This window comes from Paramacrobiotus metropolitanus, unplaced genomic scaffold (genome assembly GCF_019649055.1).
Source record: "Paramacrobiotus metropolitanus isolate TYO unplaced genomic scaffold, Prichtersi_v1.0 Parri_scaffold0000012, whole genome shotgun sequence".
NCBI classification, from domain to species: domain Eukaryota; kingdom Metazoa; phylum Tardigrada; class Eutardigrada; order Parachela; family Macrobiotidae; genus Paramacrobiotus; species Paramacrobiotus metropolitanus.
In genome coordinates this window covers 145651-170117 of record NW_026570232.1, presented here as the reverse complement: position 1 = coordinate 170117, position 24467 = coordinate 145651, and the positions used below count along the sequence as shown (strand labels likewise).

General features: G+C 40.8%; 2 protein-coding genes across 4 annotated transcripts; both read left to right on the top strand.

Moving 5' to 3' along the window:
• The first annotated feature begins 225 nt into the window (after window positions 1-225).
• On the top strand, window positions 226-6444 carry LOC129583919 (monocarboxylate transporter 13-like). Its single transcript, XM_055475971.1, has 6 exons — window positions 226-1004; window positions 2308-2541; window positions 2637-2780; window positions 4418-5095; window positions 5166-5291; window positions 5803-6444. Exons 1-6 carry the CDS (start codon window positions 824-826, stop codon window positions 5991-5993), a joined length of 1554 nt encoding a protein of 517 aa, XP_055331946.1. The 5' UTR covers window positions 226-823; the 3' UTR covers window positions 5994-6444.
• A 3541-nt stretch (window positions 6445-9985) lies between these two features.
• LOC129584157 (kinesin-like protein unc-104) lies at window positions 9986-23952 on the top strand. Of its 3 annotated transcripts, XM_055476275.1 has the most exons (40): window positions 9986-10499; window positions 10588-10702; window positions 12610-12695; window positions 12773-12852; window positions 13093-13192; window positions 13394-13456; window positions 13545-13723; window positions 13816-13927; window positions 13983-14126; window positions 14196-14210; window positions 14282-14366; window positions 14915-15133; window positions 15211-15355; window positions 15492-15567; window positions 15670-15749; window positions 15894-15976; window positions 16042-16182; window positions 16723-16770; window positions 16839-16923; window positions 17007-17188; window positions 17422-17510; window positions 17617-17879; window positions 18789-18962; window positions 19048-19203; window positions 19474-19592; window positions 19651-19763; window positions 19859-19916; window positions 20007-20157; window positions 20228-20327; window positions 20443-20552; window positions 20655-20747; window positions 20978-21198; window positions 21495-21603; window positions 21665-21877; window positions 22035-22138; window positions 22318-22463; window positions 22533-22742; window positions 22901-23031; window positions 23114-23303; window positions 23394-23952. In XM_055476275.1, exons 2-40 carry the CDS (start codon window positions 10603-10605, stop codon window positions 23637-23639), a joined length of 5019 nt encoding a protein of 1672 aa, XP_055332250.1. In that variant the 5' UTR covers window positions 9986-10499; window positions 10588-10602; the 3' UTR covers window positions 23640-23952. The 3 variants fall into 3 exon arrangements, with proteins under 3 accessions (XP_055332250.1, XP_055332252.1, XP_055332251.1); XM_055476277.1 differs by lacking the exon at window positions 18789-18962 and having other exon boundaries at window positions 9987-10499; window positions 19066-19203; window positions 21677-21877; window positions 23394-23951; XM_055476276.1 differs by lacking the exon at window positions 18789-18962 and having other exon boundaries at window positions 9987-10499; window positions 19066-19203; window positions 23394-23951.
• Window positions 23953-24467: the final 515 nt, after the last annotated feature.

Here is a 24467-nt window from a genome sequence, read left to right as displayed (position 1 = left end):
ATAAAGGCAGAACTGTACCGTACTTCCCGCACTGTAGCAGGAACCGTACAGTACCGTACTTTAATATGCTGACGACCGGTCACATGAAGTGGTGCTGTCGGCCTGTACATGTCGGCGCACACGTACTGCAGTATGTCTGTTGCCAACCCGGGAGAAACTCAGAAACGCTAAACCGGGAGAAACGCTTTTAAGCTGTTGCGTAAGCCATCAGCTTCCCCAGCTTGTGTCTGGCGACAGGAAGTTCTACCCATGTTTGCTTTTTCGGTATCGTGGAAGCGCTGCCGGCTTAACACTTTCTCTCAGTCTTCGCTAGTGCTCGCATAGGACTTCCAGTTAGTTAGCTTTTGTATGCACTTTTTCGCCATATCTGCCGATCGAGAATGGGCCAGATCATCTTCATCTTCAGAAGGGCTTATAGAGCTTAAGATTCTGCTGGCGCTACGTGTAGTTTGGTTTCCTGTGTTTCCATTGTTCGCTGCTCTTGCTGTTTCCCTTTGTTTGTACGAAGCATACCAATCAGTTTTTGTATTGCTATACAATTAAAGGAGAGGGTGTGTTATTTGTATTACTGTTACCAGATGCAGACAGTCACATCTTCAGTATTCTTCACCAACGGGTTTTAACTTAGTGGTTTTCCTTCGCACTGATTCGCCTAATATTATTACGAAATTCTTTTAACTTAAGAATGTTGTCTTGACTGTGTAACACTGAGGACGCATGATTCTTCGGGTCTAAAACTATAAACAGCACGAGGATCAATACAGCGCGTGTGCGTTATCAACGAATATTCTTCCTATTATGTTGTGCGCGATCCCTGGACAATATGCCATTGAAAAACTTAAAGCTTAATGGTCATTTAAACTCAGTAAACGGATCACCGGATAAGCAGATAGAAAAAGCTAAGCTCGGGACGAACACAAGCTGCCGGCATGATGATAACCTGCGCGATCTCTTACCTTCCGAACGCCAGACTCTCAAAGTTCCCAGTTCAAATGCACTATCAGGTACACAGCGCTACGTTGCAAAAAATGGAATTAATTTGTATTTACACAAATCAATCGTAATAATTATGGTTTATATGGTTTTATAACGGAGTTTTGTAAACGTTTTTTTTGCAACATGACATTTCCTTTCGGTTAGCTTCGTTGTATCTCGATTTCCAAACCCCAGATAGAACGGATTTAACAAGCAAATACTGCACTGTGCAGTGTGCACTTTAATTCTTTCAACTGCCCAGTTAAATCATCTTACGAGAAAGAAATCGTAAGAGGCGCCAGTTATTAATGTATGTATCAGATATCACTTCTAATTTCTTTTTTCTCGTCATTCCCTTAAAAAAAACACAAAACGGTGACGATCTATCGGTTCTTTAATTTTAATTACCGATGGCCGATGGGTACTCGGTAATAAATACAAATACTTTTACCATGAATTTCCATCAGCGTGATCTTCGAATTCCAGAAATACTTTATGGAACGGACAATGAGGTCCGCTTTTCATTTATGTATTGCAATGGTATAAAGTTTAGCCAAAGCGTCCATATTTAAACTAAAACTATTTACTTGAGTGCATGGATTTCTTATAATAAGTATTAATGTATTATGATAATAAGTATTAACTGTAAAATATATGTATATTTATACATATTCTCATCTTGCGGTTAGTAAAAGTCGTAGCAGTTAATAATAATAAATCAGCGCTGCACAATAAATGTCCGCTCATTGCGGTATTCAATGGACCAGTCCGGTCTGTTTATATAAGTCGTATTTGCTTGATTGATATAAGTGCAACCAGAGAAAAAGATAGCACTTACAAGTTAATATAATGAATTAGTCAATAATACAGGAATTATAGTAATGTTACTATAATCCTACTCAGTAGATGCTACAGATGCAGCATTTCCATGCTACAACTGCAGTAAAAGCATCAGAAGTCTTGCACTTGATTTTCTCGAGACATCAAGCGCAAATTCAGCTGCACTGACAAGTGAAGAGCTATCATTTGTAAGCAAAAATAGAAGCAGGTAAATTTTGGAGATGATCCGGAAATAGTCATCAGATTAAACATTCCCTCGTGTTATCTCCTTTGCTTACATGAGTCAAAAAAAATTTGGCACCGTAATGTCAGTGTCAAAAGAGTTTCGAATTAATTATCTTTCCAAAATATGTCGAAGTCTAAAAATCCAGTAACTATATGAAATCTCAGATACTGATTACTGAATACTCTGATTCAAAAGATCTACCCAAAGTAGTATTATTGTTAAGGTGAAAGGCGATGAATAATCAGCTGTTTTTACTCCTCGTACAGATTTGGATGGGGAATCCAAGCCGCCGTATTCACCGTCACCCGCGTTGACCATTGCTCCGGAAGGTGGCTACGGTTGGGTGATTGTCGGCGCGGCGTTCCTGTGCTCCTTCGTGGTGGACGGTGTGGCTAATTCGTTCGGCATTTATCTGATTGAATTTAACGATTTGTTCGTCGAGCCGGAATCCATAACATCATGGATTGGGAGTCTATTAGTTGGGGTTTACTTGTTTATGGGTACGCCATTATGATTGTAATTGATTTCGACAGCGCTCTTTCGAATACGTGTGTGTAATTATTTTGCTCTCAAATTGTTTATCGATAATATTTAGGACCCATTGCTTGTGGATTAGCGGACACATTTGGTTATCGTATTGTCATAGCCTGCGGTGCAGTGACGGCAGCCTGTGGATTCGGCGCTAGCTTTTTCGTTACCAATGTCTACGTTCTCTTCCTAACGTTTGGAATTATCGGTGGTAAGCATGCTGAAAGCCGTGTGCGTTTGTTTTGGCATTAAGGGACGTCGCGAAAGGTTTCCCGGCTCAGACAGAGTTTGTTGCAACCGTAGCACTTTTTTGTTTGTTTTCTAAAACGGTCAGATGCATTTGTCCGCCCGACGTTTCACGGGCATTTCTACATCAGTGATAAACTGACAATTACTGTAATTTTAAGTTTTACATAAAAAAATTTAATCGCTTTGGATCAGTCTGATTACAAAGCGATTTTAAAACGTTTGAGTAATTCGTAGATAAAAAAATTTATCGATAATTTATTGCTTTTATGCAACGGTGCTTAAGCGGTGTGTTTAGCAAGCCGAGAACTTCCGGCAACTTGATTTCCCAACCGGCATTGCGCCAATAGTTATTGATCGCTGCGGTGGTCGCAATTATCGGTCTTACTTTGCAGCGGAAATAAACGTCCCCTCCCTGTAAAGGCAAAAGTAGCGTAATCACTGTAACCGTCACAAAGCGGCTGCGTTTTCACCGTGAGATAATTGACAGATTACGTCGCATTGTGAGATTGAGACGTAATTCGGCGCAGATTCTTCAAAGTTAAATTTTTGATGGCGGTGATAGATCGCTAACCACGAACTTCAGTCTGCGCTATACGATTACACTTGGATGACGAATTTAGGATGCCAGTTTGGTAAATTCGATTGTGCCGGCTGCTACTGTTTCTCTATTAGTTTTTCCTGAACGGACGGGTGGATCGATCACACCCAGATAGTGCAGTGTGAAATTATAGTCTCCTTTTGCATTAGATGGATTAAGTTTGTCGGGCCCGGCACGGCGATATCCAGTGTTTATTGGATCGAAAAAATCAAAGTAATTACGATATGGAACGTAAACGAGTAGACTCCCGGCTCGAGCTATTTCCTTTAGTCATTAAATGCAAATTTGAGCCTACAAGGATTCGACGTGACCGTGAATGTGACGCAAATAGGCGGGATAAACGCTTGAATGCATCTTGGCACGAGCGCCGTCGTGTTTTTACGGTAGTCGAATACGGTTAGCGACACAGTCCGTCGTTTAAATGATGAAAAATTTAGTTCAGAAGCCGAAGGCTGTCGTTAATCATGCCAAATTAAGGATAAAGCACGTGGGATGAATAGAACATAGTCATACGGTCTTTTTGCACAATGGATTGTCGTGCGGTGTAAACATGTTCCCCATTAAAATCAGCAATTAGCACGAAACCCATGTTTTCTGTCGGTAATTTCTTGTTGTAGGTTACAAGTCGCTTACTGTACAGTAAAGTTACTCTTTTTCCATATGTTTAAAGTTGATTTAAAATACCGCCACAAACATTTTGACCAGTTATTATTAAAAGTATGAACATATTATTCAGTTAATCATGTTATATACCGTATGATACAAGTATGTATATAATTTAAAAATACTGCTTGCGCGGGTTTCACAATGGGAAGAAAGCCGTATAACTTTTTGGCCATTGGCGTTAACTAATCCACGTCAGTTGTCGCAAACCGTTTGGAGTAGGAAGAAAATTCTAACCCTTTAATTTAATAAATTGCAAATAAGAGACGCGGTGGAATGCGGATTTAAACTGAGCATGTAAAGCACATCTGCTGATATTTACACGGTCATTTTTGCAGGGATCGGTTTCGGGTTTATTTATTCCCCATCGATTATGTGCGTGTGCTCATACTTTCAAGACCAGAGCGCACTGGCAGTGGGCATCGCCGTGTGCGGATCAAGTGTCGGCGGCATGGTATTCCCGAATTTTGTCCAGTTGTTACTGGATTACTATGGCTGGCAAGGGTCCATGTTATTTTTAGCTGGGACGGCGCTGCAGTGCTGTATTGCGGCGGCGCTGATGCGCAATCCGCAACATAAGACCCTCCCAGCCTTGCAGATCACCAAGGCGACTTCCGGTGAGGATGATCAAGGTTGCTTGCCGCCGCTGATCCGGCAGGCGCTGGCCGACATGATCAACTTCCACATCTACCGCGTACCGACGTTTCTCATCTACAGCTGCGCCAGCTTTATCGGGTCGATTGCGTTTCTCACGCCGTCATTCTTCCTGCCGTCTTTCGCCATTGAAAAATTCCCCATTGATAAGGACACCGCGGCCACCGTCATTACGGCCATTTGTGGCGCCGGCATAATCGGCCGCATATTCTTCGGCGCACTGGCCGATCGACCGCGGTTCGATGCACTGAAAATCCATAACCTGTGTATCTTCGCCAGCGGCGTGACCTTGGCCTTGGTCCCGATGTGCACCTCATTCACCGGTCTATTGATTAACGGAGTAGTCTATGGATTTTTTATTGGTTAGTATACGGACGGAAATGAATGGGCGCTACTTAACACAGCAGGCTGTTTAATTGAAGTGTCCTTTAGCTCCTTACATTTCGCTCATGTCGATCATTCTCTCGAGCCGGATGGGTCTGGAGCAGCTTCCGATCGCGTTCGGACAGACACAACTACTTGCCGGAATTGCCAGCATGATTGGACCACCTTTGCATGGTGCGTATGTTGCGTCCCATGTATGAAGAGTTGTATTTTGGTCATCTGTTGTGTTCGTGGTGCTAAACTGTTCAATAGTTGACAGCTACTTCTTAGGCGTTACGCAGGCTTTTCAGATTATAATAATTACAAACGAGCATTTCTAAATGTGACGAATACCAACGTTGCAGCATGAACGGCATGCATTTCATGCATTTTTTCAAACGCAAGTAAATTGCAACTGCAAAGAAAAACCGTTATAAAACTTATTTATTACTTATTAAACGTACTTACTACCTATTTCTTACATTACTTTATAACTAAATACACTTTGTCAGATATCAACAAACTTTAGCTTACCGAAATTAGAATTTCTGATGAAATTGGTTGGCGAGTTGCATCTAACTTACTAGTACATCGCCGACTGCTATCGTACGAAGTCACTATTACTTATGCAGCAACGGCTGTATGTCAGCAATACTATTTTAAAACCGTGTTTGCCTGGCTCTTGACTAGCGCATTTCCGTCATAGGTACCGTTGAGGGAAAAACGACTTCCAGTGTGCCGTTTTATTTCGCCGGTGCCGCCTGGATTCTTGCCTCATTAGTTGCCAGCCTGATTTTCTTGCTGCCAAACCGGCTCAAGCGATGCGAATTCGCCAGGTCCAAGTCCAGCGTCAATGGTTCTTCTAGAGCAATCAGTACCAACGCAGAACCGGTGTGATGCGCAGTGTTTAATTTTCTTCCACAGAAATTCTCTGCAAAGGAACGCGCTCCCCCTGTGCTTTTTGTACAATTAAAATTGAAGGGTTGGCCGCGTTTTTAGGTCGCTAGTAGCAATTTTGCTCAGATCGCACCGGTATTCTCGTGGATGTGGATGTATATTAGCCGCTAATCCGTGCCTTTTCGCAATGCAGACTTGATCTAATAACTTCCAGATTTTTTAGCTGTGCTGACTCGGTTGTGAAGTTTTACTGTGTTTCGATAGATTTGCCCGTTTAATGGTTTCTTCCGGAAATGAAGTTTTCCAGATTGTTATTACAATTTAATGTTTTAACTGTCAATGTATATGAAAAAAATGTTGTTCCCTTATATCGTTGAGTTTAAGCCATTCTGAAGATGCAGTAGACGTGGGCAGTCAAAATGGTTAAAGTTTAATTAAAAGCACGTGCTTGCCTTGATGAATAATATTAATGTCTGACGCAGACGCACGACTTATAAATATGGCAGAATGTAAGTAATTCTAGAAGACAAACGGATGCGCATGGTGCACTTCACGACACACAGCTTAATTTGTCCCAACACATTTCCGCTGCCAGAAAGCGTTAAGTGTGACTATGTAAAGTTGAGTGCGCTAGCGGTTTCCAAAGAAGGTAGCACTGTTTCACTTGCTTTTGCCAACTAAACGCTTTTAAACGGTATCATCCAGGCCGAAACCTATGATATTATTGTGCATTCCTCATTATCAAATTAATATAGGACGAATGTCATATACGAACGCTTCCAGCATTTTTGCTCTTCTTACGCTCCTCATTTTTAATTTTAGAAGCTTTCTCTCTAAATGTGTTAGTCCTTTTTTTGAAGGCTTGGTTAACCTTTAATAAGTATCACATGAAAGTACAAACTGACTTGTGAGTACTAAGAACGAGATTTATAACAAAAACACTTCTTCAATGCTATCCTGCTCGGGGATTGTACGGTATTTGTACCCATAACACATATCGCGTTTCCCGGTAGCATTTGGATAGATCACCGCTGCCTAAAAAAACCTCTTTCACCCGGTTTTGGTCCTTAGCTATCTTTATGTGTTGACAAATGAGTACTTCACATGCCGAAGACGACATGGAAAACATATGTTGTAATCCAGAAATACAATATTTCCCATGTACAGAGCACAGTTATAACATTGGACATGATGTGAATTGTACAGTTTTAAAACCAAAAAATTAAGGAATTTATGTGTGTACTCGTATAATTATATCCTCAACATCAGGTTGTACAGGGCTGCCAAAATAGCAGTAAATTTCAAGTTATAACGGGGGTAGGATGCAGTGTACGATATCAGCAATAACGCAAGTTTATTTACGCGGAATTTCATTGTGGCACTTGCCCGATTTCATAAAAAAAACATGAAACGGAGAAGCATTGAAAATCCAACTTAAACCACTGCTTGTAATGCATCATATTACGTACATTACAAGATGTCGACTAGAATGCAATATCCGAACCGGAGTTCGCATTCGTAAACCTCCGGTAGTTCATTTTGCGGTAAAGGTCATGACCTACCGGACAGGTAACTTTTGGATCAGTTATACGAGTACCTTCGCGGCTTCGCTTTACCTGATCAGTGAAAACGCAGCCTGAATTGACGTTCTGTACTTGATTTGTTAGGCTGTGCGCCACAAATATGCGTAAAAATAAACAAGGTCAGAGGTTGTTGGGACAAGAAATGTCCCAACAAACATTTGTAGTTCGCAGCAAAACATATTAATAGATCCCGAAAGACTCTATTGCGAATGGGAGTGAACACTTATATTTGTCATAGGGAAAACTATATAATTAAATGACACAGTATTTAGTGTTCGTTAAGTAATATAAGGGGAAATGCGCACCACTTACAATCTTTTTCGAAATTTACATCATCAGTATTGACCACAATTGGGAACCCATGTGCAGACTTTCTCAACTAGAAATATGTTAACAGTTTTTTTGCAATTTAAATGGCAAAAGTATTCAACACATTGACCCAAATGCAATTCGTTAATAGAAGAAACGCATCGTCCGGTACAATGGAAAAAGTTAACGCCAAGCTATACAATTGCGCATTCTAGCTTGTAACTATTATTATTTTACTGTAATTATGATAGTTTTTTGGCTTTTACTTGCTAATTTTACTTGACTTAAAAGATTGCCCTTGTAAAAGTTGTATTCATCCGTTGTTTTAAATTTTGCATCCATTGTCTTTATTTTTACTGACTGTATTAAACTGATAGTTTTTCTTTGCTGCCGGTACCACAAGTACAATGCGTGCATGTTTATGTACAATGCGTGCATGCGTATACAAGTATGTATTTGCACATGTGTTTAATTTCCAATACTCAATACACTTCTCCCAACTTCCCCAAAACCATCAGAAACTGGAATGACAATTAATTAAACAACAACATCTACAAACTGAAGCGAACGGATAACAGCAAAATTTAGTATAAATTCGCCGCCGGCGGCGCTGTTCCCATTATAGATGCTGCGTTTCCTTGCTGAATTTCTGTGCTGGTCCGTTGAAGCAAAATTTCTGTAGCTCGCGCTTCTCCCTTCTCTTGCTGGATCACCTTTTCTAGTACGTTCACCAGTCGGGCGGCTTCTGGTCCGAGTGTTCCAAATGTCTTGAAGCCCAGCGGCGAGAACTATCTGCACATTGTTTTTCTATATTGGCGTGTGAATCGTATGGAACAGATTTACATGAACACACATGGTGGAACAGATATGCTATAATTTTATATGCCGCTGAGAACTATGCAAATCTTCGGCTTGCTCATAATATTTGCCGCTTGAATGGACAAGTATCATTTATTGGTCAGGCCACAAAACCATAATTTGCTGTCTAAAATATGCAAAGTGCTCTGTCCCAAAACATAATTTTTTTCTTCGGGCGGGTTTGTTTCGATTCCATGATCCATCGCTTCTGTTCATTCAGTTATGCTCCAAACTCCAAAGATTGTACTCCAAACTGAACTCCGCGTTGTATGAACACAAAAGTGTTGCCAATAAACCACAGCCCACAGGCTCCATAGATCTTGGAGGTCCTTCTATTTTGGCACCGCTTCTTTCCCTTGATATTTTTAGTGCCCTTTGATATGTGAGTTATCTCTGTAATGTACGTAATTCACTTTGCCGAAATATAGTGTACAAATACTTAATACGCATCGTTTGTGGGCATTAACCGTTTTTGAACGAATTTTGCATAAGAAGACTGGATTTGTTGCGCACATAATACATATTCGAAAACTAATTTTGTGAGCCAGCCATTTATGTAAACATATTTCAAACCAAGAAACTATGGTGCCTTAGTCTGCCTAACACATTCAATCATAAATTTTAAGAATGCTATGATCTGGATACGTGTATGTACTCGTAGCATTCTTTTTGAATTAAATTCTTGGTAGCATAAGAATATAAGTACCCGCTTACAACCATGTCTAAAAATTTATACTCCAACACAGAGCCAATATATTGCAAGGATATCGCCGTCTGTACTTACTGTATTCTCTCAGATGAACATCATTGTTTGTTAAAGCAAAAATCTGTAATATGAAACGATTCGCTGCAGATTTTTCAATGGAAGTGGTTTAACCGCATTGGACTCTAGATGGATTGGTATATATGTGGCTTTATCACAACGCAGTGTGATACCGTGGATATAAGCCAGATCCTCTGTTTTCCTTAACACAGGAGAAACATATCTGGACGATTGCGCTTCCACACTGAACGTGGACATTCAGTGTCGTCGCCAACCGTCTCGTAGCCGGCGCAGTGCCGATGCATGGCGGAAGTAACGTTATCGATCTTTCCCAAACACACCGCGGATGGGCCGTCCCGTTTCGCCCCATCCACTCATTCGTACAGTGTTGGCGAGCAAAGGGAAAAGTGCATACCACTATACCAGTGTGCGCGCAGATGCCAACCAGTGGGATTTCACAGGGGACGATCCGCCGCATCGGCATCCAGCTGGAACACGCATCCTGGTTAGCATTGATGACAAAACATGCTCCCACAACTAGACTGTCCGTACAGTATCCACGGTCGAACGTCAGCCGACACAACGTTTGATTCTTTAAGCATCCATCTATAGCCACACTGTGATAATTTCTCATCGCGATCGTGTCGTGTACAGCACTTTTGCGCAGGCAGAGATATCCGCGCGCGCGTGCAGTTCCTTTCTCCAGACTGATAATTTTCCATTCTATCCGTTCCAACTGATCCGACTTCCGGTCTAGCGATGTACCATATGTTTTTCACTAAGTCCTTAATTCCCCGCACAGACTGACACGGGCGACAACGGGCATGACACCTTCGCTGCAGCTGTATAACGGGCGTGTACGTGCAGCGCTCACCATCTTCGCGCTGGCGCAGTGAAGGCGATCGCGGGGTTATACTGTACTTACTTAACAGACTCTTATCGATCCCGTTCGAGACTCCGGCAGCACATTGTTGACGTCAACTAAAAAAACAGGTACACAATATTTTCAGTCTACGGGTTTCGGGTAATTCGTGGCAATTTCAGCATTCAGCCAGACCGGTAATGAAATTCTTGCTTGCAGACCAAATTAGCTAGAATGTCGTCGGTTAAAGTGGCTGTTAGGGTTCGGCCCTTTAACAGCAGGGAAATGGCCAAAGAGTGTTCCTGTATTATTTCCATGTCGGGACCGACCACAAGTAAGTACTCAGGCCGTTCGCGTATGCATAGCAATTTCCATTCTGACAATGAAAACAAAAACTTGTGCAAAAATTCCACCCTGACGCTGACAGAAGCTTTTAATGAAACGATTATTACAAATTCATACACATTACGCAAGTGCCGCAAAGCGCCTCTCGTAGTCGCAATTTCAGTAAAAACGTTGCGCGTTTCGTTTCACTTTTCTCCTTAGATTCTTGCAGTAAACTCTTGCTTTTGGCGTGAGCGTCTTATGTACTAAAAACATTAAAATCATATAAGATAGTGCTGATATATTTTCCCTTGCACAAAACTTTGCCTTCTCATTGTCTGTGCGATCTGGATAGTCCGTGAAATACGTATTTATCGCCGAATTATTAATTAGACTCGGAGATGCGTTGCAGCTGATGAGTTACTGGTAGGCTGTAGAAGATAGTTAAAAAATTTAAGCATTAAATTGGCGGAACATAAATTTTACATTATAGTATTTTAATGCTAAAAATTTTGTTTATTAAGTACCGGTACCGCACTGCATTTTTTATAAATAATTAAGTAACGTTAATTACTGGTGAAAGCGTTGCAATATTAACTGGAGTGTGCTTTCCATGTAGTTCACTTCAGCGCTTTTTGTTTGTACACAGTAACTTGATATTTTATTTTCTGAGTTGTCACGACTGTTAATTTATTTAATTTATTCAAGAAATCTATAAAATTTTCGCTGAACATCTGTAGAGGAATTATGTGACAGTCTGAGATTTTGGATTTTGTGTAATAGAACATTTGGTTGTTGTAACAACACTTCGACAATAAATCATTATTGTTTTTTTGGTAAAAAGTGGCAACATATAATAGAAGAGACAGCAGCAACGAAAGCGGGAAGCTGGAATTACCATACTTCTGCGATAAGTTAGGAAATCTGTTTGAAAGTTGACGTATCCAGTTGTTCAAGTGATTCTTTTACACAAACCGATCGATACAGATGTGTTCATCTGGAAGCCGAAAACTGACATGGCATATGCTGATTAGACCGTTCCGTGCTATGTGTGTTTATACAAACATTTTAATCGCAACGGATGCATTGTCACATTGTGGCGGAATACGCAACCGGCCAACATTGCCACTTCCGGTCAGAAAAAGGCCCAGCAGATAATTTATTTGCGCATATCCGTAAAGTAATTTTCCTTGTCGGATCGATCGTTTTCAGCACGGGAATATGAAATTGATTATTCCTGTGCATGTCTTTTTTGACGGCTAGTGCTGCCGGCGTCGATAACTCTCGTGTCCATAATATAAAATTGCAACATTGTACTTAAGCGGAGAAAGTTCTTGACAATTGGCAACTTTTGTCAATGCAATACGCTGGTCTCGGGACAAGAAAACGGTGCGAATTGATTGGCAGTTTCAGTTGGCACAATGTAATGAGTGTCCTTGATCAATAGCGTCTGTGACGCAAAAAAAGGAATCAGGAATGTGATGCGAGCGGACAGGCGGTAAAGACCGATTGGATGCATGTACAGTCGCGATCTGCTGCATCTAAGAAATTGAAAATCTCATCAGGAACGCAGTGAAGCAAACTTAATTAAAGTAACTTTGTCTAAGATTAACAAACATTTTCATTTGGCAGTATAAGAAAGAGTAGCTTACTGGAGTGGTTATTCACTTGAAGTATGTTGTCCGTAAATACAAGTCTTTTTCAAGGTTGAATTTTATTTCCAAACAGTACTCCTACATTTCTATACAAAAAATGCAAATTTTGAAAATGTTATCCCATCTCAGGGTGATGTTGATGAAGAAATAATGTTGTGCATAATCGGGTGGTTATGGTGCTGCGCTGTAGTGAAATATTACGCCAATTATATATTACTGAAAATCGAATTGGAAAGTTAATCCAATTTGGAATCTTTCGCAGATATATACCATAATGGAAAAGAGAGAGAACGAGATCGGAATGGGAAACCGTTCGCCTTTGATTACAGCTACTGGTCGCATACTGGGGTATTCACATGCACAAACACTCTTTTCTAGCCAGCTTCCGTTCAAACACTTCGAAAAATAAATGAATATCATTTCAGCCTGAGGATACTAATTATGCATCCCAGCTGCAAGTCTACGAAGATATCGGCGTGGAAATGCTGGATCACGCATTTGAAGGGTACGGAAGAATTGTCGGGAAACAATTTCAATAGTTTTTGCTGTGTGACTAAGTTTCATCATTGATCATTGGCGTCATATACGGAATAATTTGCATTTAAAATAGGCTACAAAATTCTGTATTTATGAACGCAGTAATTATTATGCGGACGCACCCACAGACGCTCCTGTGGGATGTCTGCGTACTCTGAATACGCTGAAATTTTCATTAAACGGCGAAATACTCGGAGCTATTGTACAGGTATAACGTCTGCATTTTTGCCTACGGTCAGACTGGTGCCGGTAAAAGTTATACGATGATGGGCAAGCAGGAACCGGGAGAAGAGGGAATTATTCCGCAGGTAATCATTCCCTTCGGCTGTGTCCATGAGATTGTAATGATGTAACGTCCGTTAATTTTGGTGTTAATTATTAACATGCTGCACGCGTTGTGTCAGCCGTGCATGTGTATACGAATTTCACGATAACCTTTTAGCAGTCCTGTGTGATGAATTATGCCTTCTGCATTCATTTACATTTTGTGCCGGTTTTAAAAATTTTAGCTATGCTCGGATATGTTCAAAAGAATAAATGTAGCGGATCCAGATACACTGTTTACAGTTGAGGTAAGCAAAAATAGATTTTATTGAGAAATCAGGCGGTACATTCCAATTAAGAACATAAAAGGAATTTTGACAAGTACTGTAATTGCAGGTCAGTTACATGGAGATATACTGTGAACACGTCCGTGACCTTTTGAATCCTAAAAATAAAAATTCCCTACGGGTACGCGAGCATCCAATTTTGGGGCCTTATGTCGAAGATCTTTCTAAGCTGGTGGTGACGTCATATGATGATATTAATCAACTCATGGATGAAGGAAATAAAGCACGGTAAAATGTGTATACATTTAATCAACTTCGATTCCTCATAATTCAATTATGCTGCTATACGAAAACGGCGGAATGATTATCTGTATTTGCAGAACTGTGGCGGCAACAAATATGAACGAAACTAGTAGTCGATCACATGCAGTATTCACCATTGTGCTAACACAGCGCAAGCACGATCTGGCGACCAACTTAGTAGCGGAAAAAGTAAGGATACGCACGGCTGTTAAATTTATAATGTTTATATCATTCTGTTTTGTAGGTAAGCAAAATTAGCCTTGTTGATCTTGCCGGCAGCGAGCGCGCCGAGTCCACTGGAGCGCAAGGTGTACGTCTCAAGGAAGGAGCCAACATTAATAAGTCATTGACCACCTTAGGAAAAGTCATTTCAGCTCTGGCGGAAATGGTAACGATACGGCCTCGCTCCATTGCACATGTTTAACACACTGATTAACCGTCCGTTGCGATTCATTAGGCATCCAATAAGGACGTAAGGACGCTGGCCCACATTTGACCCGGCTTCCCGGATAAACTCCTGGTGCTATGTGTGTTTGTATTTAGATTGCCAAGAAGGACAAGAAAAAGAAAGCCGAGTTTATCCCGTATCGGGATTCTGTACTAACATGGCTGCTGCGAGAAAATTTAGGTAAACCATGAATTTGGACTAGCTTTGTTTTTTTCACCAGCTTTATTTATCGGAAATAAGAGTCCCGAGTAAAACAGTGTATTTAAAAACGTTAGTTGAACGTGTACTTACCGCAAAGTGAACGGATGGGTTTGCATTTTGGCCTTTGACTAACGTTTTGCGAACCGGTTTCTTTACGCAAGTTTACGAAATGCAAGCTGGGATCATGTCTTTTTATTTTCCAACAGAAATTGTATGAATGCTTTTTTATCCCTCCCAGTATATAATGAATTGATCACATTTACATATGCTTCCTTCATACAATTGTAGATTAACTACATATTTTATAGGCAATAGCCATAAAATATATAACAAAAAAATCAAGGGCGGGCACACTACATCACAGTTAACTTATTTACATTGATTACATTTATGTATCTCGTAATGGCGATTTTTGCTTACAGTTTTCGATGGATTTACAAATCTTACCGCACAGATTGTAATTTATTAGATGCTCAATCTGAAGGCCGTAATAAGCGGTAAAAACGAAGCTTCTTATTTTTTAATAGGTGGCAATTCTCGCACCGCTATGATAGCGGCGATCAGTCCAGCCGATATCAACTACGAAGAAACACTGAGTACACTGCGGTATGCTGACCGGGCTAAACAGATTGTCTGCAAAGCAGTTGTTAATGAAGATCCCAATGCTCGTCTTATTCGTGAGCTCAAAGAGGAAGTTCAACGGCTGCGGGACATTCTAAAAGCGGAAGGAATAGAAACTGTTGCAGGTAATTAATAGTTTTCAGTAACTGCGAACCCAGCAGCAACTTCCTATTTCGGTTTATTTATACACTCAATTCATCAGAGCAAAGCGCAGCGCGGCAGCGCAATCGCTCAACATCCGCCGAGGACGCAATGGAACGGCTCAAAGAGTCGGAAAAACTTATTGCGGAATTGAATGAAACCTGGGAAGAGAAGCTAAGAAGAACGGAAGATATCCGACTGCAAAGGTGATTTGAAAATTAAACCGGTATATTGCATTATCAGCCGCGCACGACCTCTTGATTACATAATTTGATCGTCAAAACACGCAACAATAAGCATTACATTTCAACTGATGTAATGCATTGATACAATGAATTACAGAGAAAGTATGTTGCAAGAAATGGGAATAGCAGTCAAAGACGACGGAAACACAGTTGGAGTGTTTTCCCCTAAAAAGGTCAGCAAAATTAGTCAACAAAATTATTTAATCAGTACGGCGCGTCATAGGGGTAATGGACTGGTTCAGTTGAGCGACTAATAATTCTGCCGTTGCCTTTAGACGCCTCATTTAGTCAACCTGAACGAAGATCCCGGAATGTCGGAGTGCCTTTTGTATTACGTGAAACGAGGAATAACAAGGTGGGCAGTGATTAATAATTTTAATATGGTTTCTACAATAAATGCGCGCGCATTAATTGTGGACGTAATGTACTGGAAGTTGCGTAACGATTTCTGTCTGCTTACAAACACTGATAAGTTATTGATCTGTCTATTCAACTGCAGAGTGGGTTCAGATAAATCTCAGGACATTCAACTGTCGGGAACGTTTATTTTACCTGAGCATTGCGTGTTTTCCTATGATACGGGTAAGCGACACTTGTTCCCCACATTTAGCACTCATCAGAGATGGACGTCTGCGTTTCTTATGCAGATGACATTTTTCTCACGCCATGCAAAGATGCGCACTGCTATGTAAACGGAAAGCAGGTTACCGATACCGTGCTGCTGCGAAGTGGTTCGCGTGTCATTTTCGGCAACCATCATGTCTTTCGCTTCACGAATCCCTTGCAAGGTATACCAGTCCATATAACCCTAAATTTAGCTGTCAACAGAATTTTTTATGAGGAAAACTGGACGTACTGTGTTGCATTTGTAACCGTACTTTCATAAAATAATTGATTTGCATTTCCGCACATCGCAGTTAATTATATTTTTTGATAGCGTGCGCAAATACGTACGCGCCGCAATTTGTACATCGAAAAGCAAATAATAAAAATTTTTTTGTGTTGATTTATATATGTGGTAATACAAACAAACAAATAAAAAACTAATGTTCACACGAAAGTACCCGTTAAAGAGGTAGTAAAATTTCGAGTCTTATAATTGAACGGTTATTTTTAATTTTGTATTACATGTACAGTATCAGCATCTCATGGCAAAAAAAAATATTTTGGATTTACGCTAGCAATGGATTTGCTGTAATTATTTCTTATCCTTTGTAATGCTTTTCAGCTAGAATTATCGATATCCCGACAGTTTTTTGTTGTGCACGGTAGTGGTTAATTTCGGTAAAGGTGTTTGTAATCACTACATTTGTCCAATCGTTTTGTAGTGCGTGCGGAGCTGGATTTTAAATCCCCGATGGCAGAGACTCCAGGCGGTAGGCACATATCGGAAAACTAATTAATTTCACTGTTATGACTTGTAATGATGGATGGTTTTGCACAGTGGGCGAAGAGGTTGACTGGACGTTTGCGCAAGTCGAACTGCTAAACAAACAGGGCATCGATATGAAGGCAGAAATGGCAAAAAGGTCAGTGGGTCGACACGCATTGACTGAGCGTTATTTCCCTGGACGTCCGGAACACTGTGGCATGTGTTGTTATATTTTTTCAGATTGATGGCTCTTGAAGAGCAGTATCGTAAAGAAAAGCTGGAAGCCGATCAAATGTTTGAAAAGCAGCGAAAGGATTACGAAGCGCGCATTGAGAGCTTGCAGAAACAAGTGGATGCCCAATCGATGATGTCCAGCATGTACAGCAGCTTTATGACCCCTGACCGAGATTTTGATGATTTTGGTGAGTAATCTTTCGGTTATTCTATTACCCTATTCTATACACAGCTTTCCATGCTCGATAAATCGCCGCTTCGTATTAATTTTATTTTCCAGTTATTGCTAGTAGTAATTTCAATAATGTTAATTTTACGGTAGTAATTCTCGTCTGATGTTATTATGTGCGCGCTATATACATATGCGGCGGTGACCTTTCACCGATGCAATCTAAGAACAATAGCTTTGGTTCATTTACAGTTGATCCATGTTTATGGACCAGTAATGAATTTCGCATTGCCCGGGCAGCCTGGGATAAGTGGCGACGTCATCAGTTTACGTCACTGCGGGTGCGTATACAAAAATAATGCACGCCGCGCACTGTTGCATTACGCTGTTTACGGAAATCCCTATTAGTCATTGATAAAACATTCGGCATCCCATGTATATAAATAGGACCAGCTGTGGGGCAACATGGTCTTCCTTAAAGAAGCCAATGCCATCAGTGTGGAGCTGAAGAAAAAAGTCCAGTTCCAGTACGTTCTCTTGACGCATACACTGTATTCGCCGCTCCCACCGGATTTCCTCCCGGCTAACGCCGCCACCGCTAGTGCCGCCGCGCCGATCGATAAGGCCAAAATGCCACGAGTGGTCGTTGCCGTTGAAGTGCGGGATCTGAAAAACGGGGCGACACACTACTGGAGTTTGGAGAAATTCAAGTATGTCAGACGCAGGATACATGTCTATATACGATACAGATTGCTCTTGAGTATTAAACACGCTAAGTGATTTGGGATTTAGTATCCAGTGTGCTCTAAACTCCATTCCTGGTACAAAAATCTAGACGGGTTTGAAAAGCTGAATGCAGTGTGAGAAAGGCCGTAAAATCTCATGGCTTCCGCATGTTCGGCATTTCGAATTTTCGACAGCGTTTTTTTGCTTTCTGCTTTTTGTGTGTTTTATCAGCAACACATATCAGTGTCGCAGTGGCAATGCCGATGGATACATTTCGTCAGCATCCGAAACCAAAATTACGTCAAATATGAAATTATTTTTTAAAACAGCAACAAGCCATATGTAATTTATATTATTTATCAACTTACATCTAATTTCTTGCATACACAAAAAACAAACACAGTGTATTGCATAGATATTCGATTAATTTAATGTCAAAGATCTGTACAAAATATCTACGATATCAAAGATCTACAAAAAAAAGTTATTACGTATTTACTATACAGAAAAGTTATTACGTATTTTTTTACCAAGAATTTAGGGAAAAATTAAAACGGTACATAATATTCCTTATAGTAATTTGACAAATTATGCAATTTGCATGGCATGAGACAACCATACAACCAATGCTAAGTTGCTAACTCGCACAATTTTTAATTGGCAGTTCAGTTACTATATTCTGCAAGCGCTGCAAATAATCTGCTTCTGTCTGTACTTCGTGGCCAGTGTGAGCTTGTTATTCTTGAGTTGAGTACGTACGCTACATTTCAGTCAACCCCGAAATTGATTTGGCTACCCAATTAATCCCCCATAATTCGGTGTGTGTGTTGTGGTGTGTGTTATTATTAAAGAACATTTGAGTTTCTCTGCGAATGCTTGCCTGTTGTTTGTAGAGCTCGTTTGGAGATGATGCATAGTATATGTGATGATGTTTTGCCGGAGGGAATTGTTTCACCTCAAAAACTTCCGAAAGTGACCGTTGAGAACGGTCGCAGTATTAGAGCGGCCACTGATTTTTTCCAGTACCTCACCCTTTCTCATACTTCCAATGCCTGTTCGCCTTCAAGGTGGTCAAATCGAATTTCCCGACGTGCTTCTTCTTAAGTTATAGGTTAAACAGGAACAGACTGTTATGCTGGTGGTTGAAAGCAGTGCATGTACTTATTACAGACAGCGCCTGGAACTCATGCGGCAAATGTATTCCAATGACGCAGAAGTCTCGCCCACTTCGCCGGATATAACCATGGACAGCGTCGGCGGATACGATCCCTTTTACGACCGCTTTCCCTGGTTCAAGTCCATTGGAAAGTATGGAAACACAGCATTTTTCGTACTTACATTATCCATTCACGCGATAATTACCCATTTATTAACTATGCACATGAACAATATGGATTCTGCACGACCGCTATTAATGCAGCGAAATAAATAATACTGCACTTTGCATTTACTGGGAGCGTGCGCAGATACGGCTGTATATTTCCATTGCCGATACGATAAAAACTTCATGCGCCTTTTAATTTCGAAACGTTAAGTGTCGAGTCGTCGACTGTAAAACCTGTTATGTTTGCGTTACAGGGCTTTCGTTCCCCTCACAAATTTATTGTGTCCCATCAGTATGAGCCACAAAATAGCCCTCGTAAACGAACATGGAGATGTGCGCGGATACCTGAAAGTCTGCGTGCAGCCGGCGACAGGTATAAAACTTGCACAATTTCAAACTGCGCCTGTTTTACAACTGTCCAGTTTTTGCAGCCAACGATGACGATATTCCAGATTTCATTCCGGGGGTACGACAATCTGCAAAAATTCGTTTTAGTGAATCTGAAACAACCATTAATTCGTCTTTCGATGCGCCCACTTCTTGGGTAAATTTTAAAAAATCAATGCATTGGTTGCATATGCATATTGTACAGGTAATGTAAAATAACAAAATTCAGATAATTGATGTTGCTTATAATAGTGTAACGGAGACGTGGATGATGTATTCGAAAGCCGGTGCAGTGACCGTTTGGCCACAGGTAGAGAAAAAAACTTTTTGTTGTTAGCTGCTAACCAATATTTCGATGATAAAGCGTTTTTTAACTATGCTTTTATGTGCTGCTCTCTAGGCCATGAAAACGGTTTAATTCGGCCCTTTAGCCAGCCTATGAAAGAATATCCTCCCCATCTGGAACTGGGAAAAGATTTCACGCTCCAAATCACAGTGTTACAAGCGCATGGGATCCCCTCCGAGTTTACTGACCTTTTCTGTCAGTTTAGGTAAAAACAATTATTACATTATAGCTAACCCTGTACAAATGCTGGAAACTCATAGTGCATCTTTTAACAGTTTCATGCATCGCTGCGATGAAACATTCAGCACGGAACCGGTAAAACTGACCGGAAACGAAGCAGCCGATGCTCCAATCAGTTTCTACCATGTTCAGAATGTAAGATCCGAAATTCGTCAAAGTAAATGTTAATGCTTTGTTGAAAAGTCACATATCCAGGCAAAGAAATGCAGTACTGCCGCTGATGTGCTTGTTTTCGTGTTTGATTACTTAGGTCACCGTGACTGTTACTAAATCTTTTGTGGACTACATATCCAAGCGACCCATGCTGTTTGAAGTATTCGGACATTGCCAAGAGCCAGTATTTAACACTTCCCAGTTATCGTAAGTTAACAGCCTTTGAATGTTTTCTGCACCAGACAGCGCTTTAATACTCGTCATCCAGAAATGTGTTTGGCTGATGGTTGAAATAAATGTTTTTTATAGGCCCCGCGCCCCGCCAAAACACATGCTTCCACCGGCTGCCAGCATTTCTTTACCAGTTCAGTCTCCAAGGATTGGTCCTCTCAGCGTACCAAGGTGAAATAATTCGAGCTGTTATTGTTGCTACAGACAAATTTCACTTATGCGCAAAAACCACACTTAAAACAACTTAAAACGATTACCAGAGTCTTGCAGTCAAAATGAAGTTAACAATTTAAGATAATTATTAGCCATTATCGTGTTTGGCCTTCCACAGCTTATTACACTATAATTTTGCTTGCAAATATATACACCGGTGTCTTACTTATTTCTATGACTTACTTCAGTAATCCTGTGCATTCCACATTCGACCTCCTTGTATCGTTCGAAATCCGGGAGTTGGCTCCGAATGGCGAATACTTGCCGGTCGTCGTTGACCATGGTGAGGGCCTGCCTTGCACTGGCGTCTTTCTGTTGCACCAAGGAATTCAGCGCCGTCTGACGATAACCATTGCTCACGAATTCGGTGCCGAACTGGGATGGAAAGATGTCAAAGAACTCCTCGTTGGTAAACTGTCGACTTTCATTTTATTGTCTGCAGAATTATGATAGACAGTACATATTTGTACCACAGATTATTTAATATTAACCATTCTTTAGAATCTGGTACAATAAAAACATACATGACGTGGACACGTAAACATTAATATTAGGCCATATCAAATAAGGTTTTGTACACTTTTATCTATGATTAATAAAATAACACCTAGTAAACAAATGAACAACATTTTCCTATACAAGTGAGCTCTTTTGTACACTTGAGCTCCCATGCAACCGGCAAAACTAATGTTGCACGGCATACAGGTCATATTCGACGGACAGCGGAAATGCCAGCGGACAATTCCTACGACGGAAGTGTTCTCTCCCTGACCGTGCTTCCCGGCCAGCTGATCAAGAAGCAAGACGACGATCGGTACTCGTGGCTGGTTCACGTGTGGACCGATTTGATTCTATTTATAGCCTTTTACCCGCAGTTGTCTACTTAGAACGTTCTACCGCTTCGAAGCGCCCTGGGATTCGTCCATGCACAATTCGCAGCTGCTAAACAGTATTTCGTCCTACAATGAACGAATTTATCTTACACTGACCGCGTATGTACAAATCGAAAACTGTGTTCAACCCGCTATCGTTTCTAAGGATTTATGCGTGGTCATCCATGGACGAGATTCGAAAGCCACTTCCGCTGGGTAATTACTAAACATGCATAACTGTAAAATGTTCAAGTCAGGGACAATCTCATAGCATCGTAGCGCTGTAATCCAAATCTCCAATCATGGATTTTATTTTAGTTTTGTTTTGTATGGTGACCAAGAATATAAAGCTGACACTTAACTAATTTTACAGGCGATCAATAAAAAATCTCTTCTCAGCGAATCCTTTCAAATACTCTGACACTAATCGCGTCAACGGCGTTTACGATTTGATTTTCCGGGAAGCGGTTGATACAGGTAATTTGAATTCAGTTAATTTAATACAACAGTAACCGGTTCTAAAAGGTTGTTGCACATGACAAATGACAGTACCACATACACTATACTGGACCACACAGCCACAGCAGTACAATAATTTAAATTAAAAAGGTTGGTTCCGTAATTTTGCAAATCTTTAATGTCGATTATCGCATCAGGAATGCAAAGACGCCAGCGAAAAGTGTTGGATACATCTACCGCATATGTCCGCGGAGAAGAGAATCTGCAGGGTTGGCGGCCTCGCAGTGATTCTCTTATATTTGAGCATCAGTGGACGCTTGAAAAACTACGGAGATTGTTTGATGTGAGCGTCTGATAGACTGCATAACAGTCGTGAAATGCTTTCCGTGCGACTCTAGCCGGCTGATTTCAGGTGGAGAATGTTCGATACTGCCTGTCGCTAAAGAATCGTCTAAAAAATCCAACGGCTAGTCTGGAGACCGATTTTCAGCAGTCCGATTACGCACTGAAGCGAAGGGACTCTAAAACAGCGGATCTAAGCGATCGAGAAAGGCAGCTAATGCTGAAATACGTCAAATTAATCCAGAATGACGGTCCCAGCAAGGAGCCGCCAAACAAGAAAGTAAATCCGGCAGTTTCAATTGCATTTTCGTTTAGGCTCAATACGAGTACAGTTCTTTAACTAATTTAGTAAAAAACTTAAATATCACAAACTACAGTTTGCATAAAGGACCAGTGTAGTATTGGTCCACTTATTAGTCAACGGCAATAATTTTGCAGTCACCTGTTGACATCGTGGCGACGCCGAGTTCAGACGACAGTGGTGGTGACCTTTCAGCTTCGCTGATGTCTCTTTCATCGGTACTAAGTTCGCACTCGCAGCCGACTATCAACACTGTCAACATTAATGGGTACGAATACTTTGTTCTTTCAAAATATTTCGCTTGTACAGTTTAATAGCTCATGTGCCAAAAATTATCTTGTGCTTTGCAGCGGCTTAACTGTGGCTGCCAAGCCGATTCGTTCCATAAGTGCCGACAATCTGGCTGCGATTGCTGCTCCCCAGCCGACCAAACAGTTTATACCAGAAATTAAAGAAATCAGAATTAATCCCGTAGTTTCCAAACGAAACTATATGAACTTTTTAGAGGAAAATTCTCATGGATGGCTGAAACGTTGGGTTGTAAGTGGGGAAAATTTTTGATAGATAAATTACAAAATAGGTACAAAAATCTTAAGTTTTACTATAAGTTGCTTACGCTGTTTTTTAAAGGTCATCCGTCGACCGTATGCTTTCATATACAAAAGTGACCGGGATCCCGTGGAACGCGGTCTCATCAACTTGGCCACATCCCGGGTAGAATACAGTGAAGATCAACAGGCGATGCTAAAGGTGCCCAACACTTTCTCTGTGATCACTCCTCACCGAGGTTTCCTGATGCAGACACTTAGTGATCAAGATGTGCAAGAATGGTTATATGCAATTAATCCTTTGTTAGCCAGTCAAATACAAGAGTGATTTCTCTTTTCGTTATGCAATGTTTTTTTATAAGTTTATTTTGCTTTTAATGCAGTGACGTGAATACGTACTGCTATCAGGTTTAAATAGAATTCTTTGTGTTTTTTTTAAATTTTGATCTCCTTTTTAATACAAACCTTTATCCTCGGGAAAACGCGGAACTATATATCTATATTTGATGCGCGCTGTTGCTGATATTTAGGTATTCAGAAGTCTTCCTTTAATGTCACACACAGAAATGGATGTCAGACTACTTGCGATAGCATTAAAAAGGTTCTTAGATCACTCTGAAAGACATGGCTGTCAAGAGAGAAAGTAAAGCAGAAGACCCGTAGTCAAACAAGAAAGGTGACGGGGAATTTACGTAATTAACGAAAAGTACTGTTATGGTTTGTCTTACATCCTTTAGCATTGCGCCGATATTACAATTTACGGGTAAGTGTGTTAAAGTGAGCAGGTGTAAATCTTAAGTGATTTCTGTTGTTTGTTTTCCGTATATAGAAGTATAGATAGATGCACGGTTATTGGACGGTATGGTTTACATAATTTCACTTACTCTAGTTCTGTAGTTACAACTCCGACATTAGCCGGTACTGTGTTGCGATTTGTCATTGACAGCTTTTTGCGACACTTTCTTTAATTTTGTACTAGTCCTGTTAGGACCTTCCACGAGTAATTTTTTGGATTTTACATTTCGCATATCAGAGCTCTGGCATGCATATTTTTGCACGGACAACGCCATATGTGTGGCAATCGGTGCTGAATCTCCTGGCACCGGTTTCTTTTCAAACCGGGCACCACAACTCATCCTGCGAAACGGTCTCCTAG